Below are 12,367 nucleotides of genomic sequence, written 5' to 3'. Positions count from 1 at the left end.
CTGGCCTGGGTCTGATTATCCAAAACCCATGCAAAGCTAGATGCACAAAGTAGGACATACATCTGAAATTTGTTGATAGTGGCACAAGGTCCATTCATATTCATTCATTCTCTCACCACCCTCTACTTGAAAATAAGTTAATAAAAATATATATATATACATATTTTTTTTTTACTAAGGATGTCAACATGCAAACAGAAGGGGGAGGATATTGGAGAAAGGAGAGAAAATCAGGGTAAGGAGAATGGGGAGAAAGGGGAATAAGACTCAATTCAAACAAATTGTTTTTGTTATCTAAATCTTTATAGGCCAACTAAAAAATATATAAAGACATTTTTAAAAAAAATTTTAAAGCTGGGCACGGTGGTGCATACCTTTAATCCCAACATTTGGAAGTCAGAGGTAAGAGGATTGCTGTGAGTTTGAAGCCACACTGAGAATTCCAAGTCAGCATGGGCTAGAGACCCTACCTCAAAAAAAAAAAAACAAAAAAACAGATGCTGTTTTCCAAATTTGAAAAAACTAGCAGTTTAAACTAGCACAAGCCACCAATGAACTTAAGTCCAAACTATAGACTAAGACAGATGAAAATTTTTATAAGCAGAAAAAACATGGATAATAAGGAAATGCCTACTTTAAAAAAATAAGGTATAGGGATGGAGAGATGGCTTAGCAGTTAAGGCACTTGTCTGCAAAGCCTAAGAACCAAGGTTAGACTCGCCAGAACCCACATATGCCAGACGCACAAGATGAGGTGTGTGCACAGGTGGTACATGCATCTGAAATTCGTTTGCAGTGGCGACAGGCCCTGGTGTGCCAATTCTCTCCCTTCCTCGTGGGCACTTGTGTACACGTGCGCATGTGTTCTCTCGCGCTCTCTTTCTCTCTCATAAAATTAATCATAGATACCAACATAAATAGCACACACAATTTTTTTCTTGGGAAAAATCAAGCCATGCAAGATACACAGCAGGTGATAACATATTTATACATTTTATAACCTACTAAACAATGTCATATGTAGAGACACAGATGGCATAAAGTTGTACAGAAAGCAAGAGTACTTCAGCTATCATTTATGATAGAATAAAATCAGAAAACACAGGATTGTGTGTCCCTTTGAGCAGAATAAAGCTGTGACTAAGTAGAAAAGATCACATGGGCAGCTTCATCGTTCCATTCTGAAGCTGGATGGGAGCACTCAGATTTTTGAAACAAAATTTTTTATGCCTTACATTTTATATTCTTTATATATATGTAAAATATTTCATAATAAAAAAGAGCAAGACCATAATAACTTTTGTGGGTGTTTTTGTTGTATTTTGTGGGGTTGTTTTGAGGTAGGGTCTCACTCTCATTATAACTTTTAAATATAAGAAAAGACACTTTGCTACCTGTCACAGAAGCATTATTTTTCTTCAGCCAATTTGGAGACCTAAATATAATTATAGGATGGCTAGAGGCAAATTGCCCACCCTGTTGAAAGGGAACTGTGGTGGTTTGATTCAGGAGTCCCCCATACATTTTGGTGTTCTGAATGCTAGGTTCCCAGAGGATGGAGCTTTAGGAATTAACACTTCCTAGAAGCAGTGTATTAGTGGTAGGCTTACAGGTGTTATAGCCAGTTTCCCCTTGTCAGTGTTTGGCACACTCTCCTGTTGCCATGGTCCACCTTATGTTGGCCAGGAGGTGATGTCCACCTTCTGCTCATGTCGTCATTTCCCCTGCCATCATGGAGCTTTCCTCTCTAGCCTGTAAGCCAAAATAAACCTCTTTTTCCCATAAGTTGCTCTTGGTCAGGTGATTTCTACAAGCAATGAGAACCTGACTGCAACAGGAACCTTTCCCATCTGAGATATATTCTCTAGTACAAACAAGCAGTTCCTAGCTACACATATAGGAAAACATAATTTCCAGTGCTGAATGACATTACTTCAGCAAGACATTTTTTTATATACATATATATATATATATATGTAGATATATATGTAGATATATAGATATATAGATATTCTATAATCTATCTTTTACATAAATACTAAATCTTTTAAAGGGTTATGTAACATCACCTACAGATCAAATTGCTGGGTGTACTGGACAACAAAGTTCAAATGTAAGATCTTAGAGAACATTGGTAGTTCAACCAAACAGTTTATGAAAACTTCAACAGAACATAACAGAGATATAAATTTTATATAATGTATTAATCTTGTTATTCCATTGAAAAGTTATAGAAAATACTTAGATACTTTCAGATAACCCATAAGTTATTGAATCTTAGAAGCAACTATATCAGTTCAATTCACTCATTTTTCCAATTTAAAAACTGGGACATAAGAAACTTAAGTGACTTAGGAAAAAAACAGGTCTAGGAGAATCCAGTCTGCAAATATAACATCCAGTGCTCTTTACAAGGCACTATACTGATGCCCTTACAACACGACACCAGGGCTTGCAGTGTTTCAAGCTGCTCTCCTTACAGATGAACACCCTCTTTCCTCAACTCCTTCTCTCCCTGGCCCATGAAGGCAGTCTGACATATTCACACCAAGGAATTAGAAACAAGGTTCACAGAGTACTTCTCTTTCCTCTCAAATATAGTGAAACTAGAACTCAAAGATAGCTTGTGGCCTCTTACCCATTGCCCGATATAATCTCTTGGATTGTGTCCAGGGAGATATGGCCCAACCTCTGCTTAATTACACACCATTAATCTAAGAAACATAAGTCTCCATCTATAGTAAGCATTACAGTTCTCTCCAACTCCAGCCAATTCCAGATTTTCTGACCACCAAACACAGCTTAAAACAAAAGAACAGACTGTAATTTATATAAGGGCCCTCCTACTTCTTTTCTAGATTCTACGATGTAGCATGGGCTTATTTTCAGTAATGTCTTAAGTTGAACATATGTATTCAAGTTCCTTTGGTTGTTAAATGGAATAATATATCCAAGACACTATAAAGATTCACTGTATAATTTATAGCAAGAGAGGACAGTTTTGTTATGCCCATGACAATAATTGGTTATAGATATGTTTGTATAAACAAATCATCCACTAAATTTCACCTAAAATAACATTATAGCCCTAGGAATGATGCACAGTTGTCTGCAAATGCAAGTTTGAACGTGTTTACATGCTGTGCCTGACTCTTCATCCTTGAGACTGTTTGACAGCCCAGTCTTAGCATAATAAGTACATTGCCTGGTATAAAACAAGCAATGCCCATGGTGACAGGGTTTCGAGAAATAAGTTCCATTGTCATTCCGCAATTTCAGCTATGGCTCAGATTTTGAAACCAAAGTTACAGGGAGAACATGAGCCATGAGAAATTGATTCAAGGACTTCCCCAAAAGTATCTTCAAAGGAAGAAATCAAGTACTACATATAGACTCTATAATTTATAATGCTCACATGAGTATGTTGTTTTTTTAATATTTAAAAACTAATTACAAAATTTTATAGTACGTTTTTTGTTATGAATCTTCTCAGTCAACAGCTAATAAAAGTATAACTACTAGCATATGGAGGAGCCCCATTTCTTTTATTTAGAAAGAAATTACTTTTAATATTGCATTTTGGGCATAAACTTTGTACAAATGTTATGAATATGTACTATCTTTAGACACAGCCAATTAGTCACAAAACTGGACTCTGAGAACCCACTTTTTATACCATCACTCTTGCTGTATCTCCCCTATGGTCATACATCCAAGTTGCAGAAGAAACAAGTCTTGGAACGATAGAAACACAAAAGGAGTCAATTTTTTATCTCTAGGGAGATGAAAAGCCACAGAAGGAAAGTTAAACAAGGAAACAGCAATGATCATTTTGCACTTTGTTAAGGCCATTCTCAATGCAGAATCCTTGGTTAAATGTTCCTAATGTGATCTCTGTGGAGTTAACAAATGTTATGTTCCTTCAGCAAAGTTCACCGAATGCCATATACTAAATGAGCATCTTAAAATCACGTCAAATTCTATCTTCTTCAGGATGCTCTTCCTGTACCCCTCCTCTGACTCTAGCCAACAAATGCTCGCATCTCACCCTTCTTTTCGACCCTAACACATACATGTTTTATTTCCAATGCTGACCTCTCTTCCTTGAAGTTCCAGTCTCACATATATGACTCTACTATACACTTCTACAGGAATGTTGAACCAGCACCTCAAACACAAGAGATTGAAAACAAAACTTGTTCTGCTCCATTTACAAGCCTGTTTTAAGTTCACATTCTCCCAATCATACAGGCTAACCATCATATCACCTTATATTCACCTCTTACTTTCCAAATTCCTATTAATTATTTCGGTCTAATGTAATTTAGCAACACTCTATTGCTACCCTCCTAATTCAAATCCTTCACATTCTGACAAAAAACTCTTACACAACTTCTTTATTAATCCTATGATTTCTTTCCAAATTCAATTCATCCTCTAAATCATTGGATATTCAAGCTTTAATTTAACACTGATTATGACCTTTCAAGGAACAAGAACTCCAATTTCATAGCTCCCTAGCACAACCCAAACTCCTGGCCTAGCACTGAAAGTCTTACATGTTCTAAGCCAAACCAAATGTTCCATTCTTTATCTTCCCATTATTCCTCATTATATACACTAGAGCATTCTTTCTACATCTGCCCTTCATCTTACCTGGTAAATATTCTATACTCAACAAAGCTAATTCCCTTCCACATGAGTTAACTATAGTCTGTGTGTCTGTCTGTCTGTCTCCTCTCTCTCTCTTCCATTTCAGTTGACAGAAATCCTATCATTCTATTTATCTGATCTTCACCCAGGAAATTAAAATGTTTGTGGGAAAGCCTATGAAAATCTAGGAAACATATATGGACTAAGGGAGAAGGACAGTATGATTGAGCTCCATTGTCAAAGAAAAAGACAGCAGTAGGCAAAATGTCATAAAGAAGTAAAACATTGAAAACTCAGAATCAATACACCTGAGATGGATCCTAGATGGCTTTCCTAGAATCTAGATTCTCTAGCCTGTCACACAGTAAAGAAAATTAATACAAATGAACTTAACTAACATACAAGGTCTCACCCACGGGATAAGATATAATAGAAGCAACAATGAAAATTTCACCATCTGACAAGAGGTCATGAGGATTTCAACTTTTATAAGGGAAGAGGTCTAGGCAGCAAAAATAGCCTAACCTTATGAATTATTATTACTTTAACTATTTTTATTTCAAATGGCTCCATCATTTTATGTAGTCTTAGTGAATTAATCTTAAAGAAATATTTGAGCTCAGTATTATATTCAGTTAATTCCTGAAAATATACAGATGATTATCTACAAAACAAATTCATGGTTACCAGACAGAATTTTTACAATTCAGTCACACACCAAGCTTATAATTTCCAAGTGTGGCATACACTCAGCTGACCCCCACCCACCCACACACACAGGCTTCCTCTTTAGCATTTCTCCAGCAGAATGATTTGGTGCCCTCCTCGAGTCCCATGAGGGTATTTCACAGTTCTATACACACTGCAACCAAGATGATGCTGTACATTTTAAAGACTAATCACCCCAAAACATAACTGTAAAATTAAAACTCAAATTATCTAAATGGCTGACTACATGGATAACTGTAAAACTGGATGAGACTTTCAAGTAAATGTATCAACCATGCAACTTAAACTATGTATCAGGTCCTTCTTCTCAAGAATGTAGACCAGACACTCAGTTCTTTTGGCTCTCCTCATGCTTGAAACCAAGGGACACTTATGGGCTGCTGAGCAGCCACCTTCAACCTTGAAAAGCAGTAACAACAAAAAAGACAAAAAAAATAAACAGCCATCAAAGAAAACAAAAAGAGGGAGGGCTGGAGAGATGGCTTAGCAGTTAAGCACTTGCCTATGAAGCCTAAGGACCCTGGTTCGAGGCTCGATTCTCCAGGACCCACATTAGCCAGATGCACAAGGGGGAGCATGCATCTGGAGTTCGTTTGCAGTGGCTGGAGGCCCTGGCATGCTCATTCTCTCTTTCTCTCTCTATCTGCCTCTTTCTCTATCACTTTCAAATAAATAAAAATAAACAAAAAAAATTTAAAAAGAGGGAGAGGTGAAGAAAGGGGAGAGAGAGAAGAAAGGAAGGAGGAAAGGAGAAAGGGAAGAAGGGAGGAAGGAGGAAGGGAGAGAGAGAGGAGGGATGGAAAACTAAAGATAAAGAATGTTGGTCTTAGGCCCTGTAAGGTCTATCTGTCCTTGGCTTCCAATGAATTCCTTCCCTCCTTCCTTCTTTTTGCTAAAACACATTCATATTCATTTGTTATTACAACATAAACTTAAATGAGGCAACAATCAAAGTCTTTGATAAAGTCAATAAATTCATTATTGGTCCACTTTTTCAATATTTTTTTATTTCTTTAGTTTTATTTTCTTAACAGCCCCAAATATTACTTCACAATGCAAATAAGCACATGAATAGGGGCCAGGGACTGTGCTGAGCATTTTAAAAGGAAAATGCATGATGCCTATGAAGAAAATATAGAAAATTCAAGGTAAACTCTTGAGAGCTCCATACAGCAATAAGAAATTGTTGATATAATAGTCAATTCAATGGCTGACTACCCAACGATTCAAAGGAAGGTTAATGATAAATAAATAAAACTGATAGATGGGAATTCAGTCTTCCATAAGGTAGAATCATAAAGTGATACCTCAGTCTAGGGAACTTCATTCGGAATGCTTCCAGGTACTAGCCACAGCTTTCCAAACCACAGGGAAGTCTGGGCATTCTGTGGTGTTACTCATAACCCAGGCACTAATACCCAAACTGAACTGCCAGACAGTGTTAGGGCCTGAGCTTAGTTACTCACAGACACCAGCCAAACTTTACATATGACATAACTAGAACTTTCTGCTAGTGAGGAAAACGAAATACATACGCTTAATTTTAAGGAACGCTGTTCAGGTGTGTGACAGGTAGCAATGCAATCCTGAGACAGATGTGGTCACCCTACAGCTGTAGCCACACCCATCAGATCTGACTACACACAGACCTGTTTAACACATGCAGCAAGTCACAAACTGACAGAAGTTTGAAGGAGCAGTAGTAAGTGGCTCTGCCGGGTTATATAAACAAAAACAGTATTATAGGAACATGGAGTTTGAAGGCATTTACAAAAACAGCAGATAAATGTTAGAACCAAATCCCTAACTGTAATATGTCATGCAAATAAGGATAAAGTCAAAGGGATTATAATTTGATTATGATAATTAATGTTTTTTCTTAAAGTTGGTCTTTCATGATTTTTAAGGTGTATGTTTGATTAGTAAGTGATAATTCTATTGGAAAAACTTATGAATCTTAATTTTATTCCTATTACTTAAGCAAAGCAGCACGGATTTCTGATCTAATAGTTTTTGTTGTTGTTGTTGTTGTTTTTTGGTTTTTCGAGGTAGGGTCTCACTCTAGCTCAGGTTGACCTGGAATTCACTATGAAGTCTCAGGGTGGCCTTGAACTCATGGCGATCCTCTTACCTCTGCCTCCCGAGTGCTGGGATTAAAGGAGTGCACCACCATGCCCAGAAGTTTTAACATTTTAAAATACTGGAACAAGCATCTTTAAAAGTTAAAAGGTGTACTGATTCAAAATCTAAATGACATATGTTATAACCTTGGCAAATAGGCATTTCTGGCACTGTGCCAAATTCTAAATGCCAAAAGGCTACTTATTTTAATATAAATATTCCTGATATTCACCTAATAAAATTTACCTAATAAAAATTCACCTAATAAAAGCACCAGATAATAGATTCATACTCATATCGAGATTAATTTTTTTAATTGTGTTTAAATAGTCCAAATATAAACGTAGTGTTCAAAATTACTGGCAAGAGGCAACCATAGAGATGATATTGGTCTTCAAGGGCTCTTTTACCATAAGTATTAGGTAAGTCAGCATATCATTGAGGCAAGGAAAAAAAGTGTACCCTGTAGTCCTTTCAGTACAATCTACGCCTTTATTGGCACTTTTAGAATCCCATTGATAAAATGTGAATTCAGAATCCAGTGTTTGCCAGGAAGGGTTATTAAAGCTACTCCTAGAAACAAGTAGTCTTAGAAAAACAGCATTCAGAAATAAACACAAAACTGGCATTGTTTAAGTTAGTATTATACTCTGGTTTCTCTTCATATCATATGTCTTTAGCCTTTTAAAGTTAGTATTTTCAAAATGCTCATTCAATAAACTTGGGCTGGATGGAAGTCTCAGCGGTTAAGGCTCTTGCCTGCAACGCCAGAGGACCCAGGTTCGATTCCCCAGGACCCACATTAGCCAGATGCACATGGGGGCACTCGCGTCTGGAGTTCCTTTGCAGTGGCTGGAAGCCCTGGTGCGCCCATTGTCGCTCTCTCTCCCTCTCTCTCGGACTCTAATAAATAAAAAGAAAAAGGAGCCGGGCGTGGTGGCGCATGCACTCGGGAGGCAGAGGTAGGAGGATCGCCATGAGTTCAAGGCCACCCTGAGACTACAAAGTTAATTCCAGGTCAGCCTGGACCAGAGTGAGACCCTACCTCGAAAAACCAAATAAAACTAAAAAAAGAAAAAGAAAAAGAAAAAGGAAATCTTTTTTTAAAAAAAATTAAATAACTGCCATTGGTTTCTATCACCTTTGTAAGTTCAGAAGATTTTATTATAGATAAAACAAACTTTAGAATCTAGTTGCCACCTATACTGCAACCGATGCTTAGAAGAATCAGCTGTCAAGTAATTTGAGCATCACAGTTAGCCAGTCTACTGATGGCAAAGACAGCCACCTAAAATCTAAGTAACTCGGCACTTGGTAATTAACAGTTCCAAGAAGTTTTGTTTCTCAGAAACGTAAGCGTCCCATGCAATTTCACAACTTATCTTAAACCCTACACTTGTATTTTCAAGAAACTGCTTTTTTAAAATGACACTCAATTTTTTAGGGGGGAAAAACTCCCTAATATTTTCCACAAGATTGAAAGCTCTTTTTAAAACCTTCCTTGTTCCGAGACTTCAGAATAGCCACACTTACCGCACCAACCTAAAAAGACAGCACCAGCACTTCTCATTCAAATAGCTTTCACTTGAAACAGCCCAGTTCAAAACTTATTTTTAAAAAAAATTTTTTTTCCCTGCTTAAAAACAAAACAAAATTGGTACCTGCTAAACTCAGGTTCTGTTCAATTTTGGCCTATGAGATGCCAGCCAGAGGAGGCACGGGGCGGACGGGCAGCGATGGCTTGTGCCCTGGGGTGCGCACCCCCCACCGCGGGCGCCCCACGACTCTCTCCGTGCACAGGGCGCGGCCGCCCGTTCCCACGCCCCAGACCCGTTATGTGGGCGGGGAGGCCTCCCCGGGGTCGGAGCGAGCCCCGGCTGCGGGGACGTCCGGGCCCGGGGCCCCGCGCGCACGCCCCCTGCCCGGCGACTCCCGCGGGGCCCGGGGCTCCGCCCTCCCCCGGGGACCCCCCCCCCACCCCGCGCCGCGGCCGGCGGGCGCCCGGAGAGAGGCTCCCGCGGGCTCAGGTTCGCTCCGGGGACACGGGATAAGGTGTCAGTGAGACGCGCGGCGGCCAGACGCCTCGGCTCGGCCGGGAGCTGGGGGATGGGGGCCGGGAGCCGGCCGTGACCTCGTTCCACGCGGCCCCCCGCGACGTGGGCCGGCGGGGTGGGGGCATGTCGACTCGGCAGCCCCGGGGTGGGGGGGCGCGCGCCCGACGCCGCCGCCGCCGCGGCCGGGGCCCCGGGTCACACCCTGGCTCGGCGGGGTTCGCAGGGAGGGAGGGAGAGAAAGACGAACTTACCGGAGCGCTCGGCGGTGACAGCGACGGCGACCGCGACGGTGACGGCCGCGGCCAGGCGGAGGCCGAGCGAGAGGGGGCGCGGGAGGGTCCGCCGGGCGCTCATGGAAAAGCGAGCGAGCGAGCGAGCCGCCGCCGTCCACGCTCCCTCCTCCTCCGCCTCCCTCCCGGCTCCGGGCGACGGACGGGGCGGCGGGAGGCATGACGGGAAATTCCTGGGCACGGGCAGCCGAGTCCAAATATGAGCATAGGAGACGAGCGAGGGAGGACCGACCCGGAGAGCGCGGGCCAGCCGCCGACTGGGGGCCCGCTGCCCTGGGCCTCGGAGGCTGCCAGCTCCCGCCTCCCTCCCCCTCCTCCTCCTCCTCCTCCTCCTCCTCTGCCAGCGCCACCGCCGAAATCCCCCTGCCGGAGGGCAATCCCTCTTTTCAGAGAGAAAGGAGACATGACCCCCTAGAGCGTAGGCGGCGTGCAGGAAGACGTGTCGGGGTCCAGAGCTGTGATGCGCGCAGGATAAAAAGTTCTGGCGTGTGCCTCAAAGTTGTGAGCGTGGCCAGTTTAAGTACCAGGGAGCCCTCCGCTCCATCCAGGACAGGCGTTATGAGACAGGAGTGGGTCACAACACCGCCTGCGTGGTGGGGAGTCAGAATGGCCAAAGGGCTTTCTCTGAACTTCTGTTTAAACGCCATATATGGAGTCAAAGCAGACTTGATAAAAAATAATTTTTCCCAACAGCTAAAAGCTGAAGTTTATAGCAGCCATTCTCTTCACCTTCAACCTTTCTTCGTCTCCCTCAACGCACACTCATTTTGTATTCATTGTAACTTGCCTCAAGTTCAACTTGGAAACTGATTCAAAAGGTGCTACCTCTGATGATCAAAATGACAGGGCCAGATGTTTAATTACAGGCTGGAGTTAGTTTCCTGACTTTTCTTTTGGCACTAATTCCATGAGTAATCAAATCCAAATGACCCTTAGCTTGTCAAGACAATGTAATTAAGTCTTAATTACTTTTTTTTTTTACTGAAACAAATGGGACATGACTGCAGATGTATGATGTTATATGATTATTTCTGAACATAGTCCTGCACTACAGAAGTGATTAATTGATGTAAAACACTTAGGGGGTCAATGTCAAACAGATTTAGAGGGTGGATTATTCTAACATGAACTAAAGGGAGGATAATTTGTATATCACACTATGTTTAAAAATAAACAAAGACAGAAACCTTATTTCCAAACAATTTCAATTCTGGCAAAGTACTCAGGCCCATAAGCCAAAATCCAATACATTTGCAAGTGGCTGACGCCAAAACATCTGGTATAGAAAAATATTGTGGCCCATGAATTATGCCCAACAAACTAACGACGATAATCGACATAAAGAACAAATGACTGAAGTACGCTGTCATATACCTAAAAAAGGACTTAAAGGAAGGAGGACAAAGGAGATGGCTCAATGAGCAAAGTACTGGTCATACTAGCATGAAGACCTGAGCCCAGGTCCCCACGTAAAAAGCCAGGCGTGGCTGTGCGCACCTGTAATGCCAGTGTAATGCACTAAGGTGCAAAGTACCTGAAAAAGTCATCCCACATTGATCTCTGGCCTCCTCACATGCACCCACACATGTAAATGCCCTCTCACACACATACAAACACGCATAAATAAAAGATTTAAGAACTCTACAACATTACAATTCAATTAGGTATCTAAAATCTGGGTAGCTGGAAGGAAATACTCAGGAAATTTGCATATTACCTCCTTTCCCTCCTTCCTTACGTTTAACCTCGTTTATATAAGCATTTGGGTATTCTTACTTTCCCAGCAACACCTAGCATAGTTCTTTGCCCATAATCTAAATTTTTAAAACAAAAATAAAATGAGCACATCCAGTTTTAGACTGGAATACAGGAACTCCCTACATAATAGGGAAAAGTATGTTTCCAAGGATAGTAGTATTATGACTATCTTTTAAAGTGTTTCTGTCAAATGATGTTAGGTGAAAAATGGAAAACTGTAAAGAATGCAGCATCATTACAAAGTGCTTCAGGTTGATGTAAATGGAGAATTAGCTGATCATCTTTGCAGAATTACCTGTTAGGGGCTATTCTAAAGGCTTAAGTATATTAAGGAGTTGAGGAAAAAGCTAATGCTCATGGGTGTATAGTAAATATCAGACACTAGGCAAGATGTTCTGTACCTGGTGTTTCATTTGAATCCTTGAAAATATCTGAATACGTAATATTTTTGTCCCCACTCTACAGAGTCTGATGTATAGGTACCTGTGTAGCATGCTACCAGGAAGAAGAGAGGAAGTATCGGAATTCAAACCTCATACTTTTTGCCACATTAATCTGGTTTACACTCTTGACATTAAAAAAAAAAAAAAAGGCATTCAAAAACTGTCCTCCTTGAGCTTTTGTTTCCTTGTGGTTTTAAGTAACTGGTAGGCACTCAGGTTACCTCAAAGAATATGTGTGGAAATAAAACCAGAGGCTTAGCTTGTCAGATTATCCTTTCTGGGCCTGGCATGCTGGTCCTGTAACTTTGATGGCTGGGGG

At 40.9% G+C, this 12,367-nt stretch overlaps 1 protein-coding gene across 1 annotated transcript in view; it reads right to left on the bottom strand.

Annotated features, from left to right (window-relative positions):
- Nucleotides 1–9,926, bottom strand: part of Msrb3 (methionine sulfoxide reductase B3) — a 151,044-nt gene extending 141,118 nt beyond the window's left edge. Inside the window, exon 1 of the mRNA XM_045152860.1 lies at nt 9,809–9,926. Coding sequence (XP_045008795.1) covers nt 9,809–9,911 — 103 coding nt within the window. The 5' untranslated portion in view covers nt 9,912–9,926. The remainder of the gene's footprint in view (nt 1–9,808) is intronic.
- Between the last annotated feature and the right edge of the window lie 2,441 nt (nt 9,927–12,367).

This window comes from Jaculus jaculus, chromosome 6 (genome assembly GCF_020740685.1).
Source record: "Jaculus jaculus isolate mJacJac1 chromosome 6, mJacJac1.mat.Y.cur, whole genome shotgun sequence".
NCBI classification, from domain to species: Eukaryota; Metazoa; Chordata; class Mammalia; order Rodentia; family Dipodidae; genus Jaculus; species Jaculus jaculus.
Note: the sequence above shows the minus strand (reverse complement) of the source record. Positions and strands in the feature narration are given on the sequence as shown.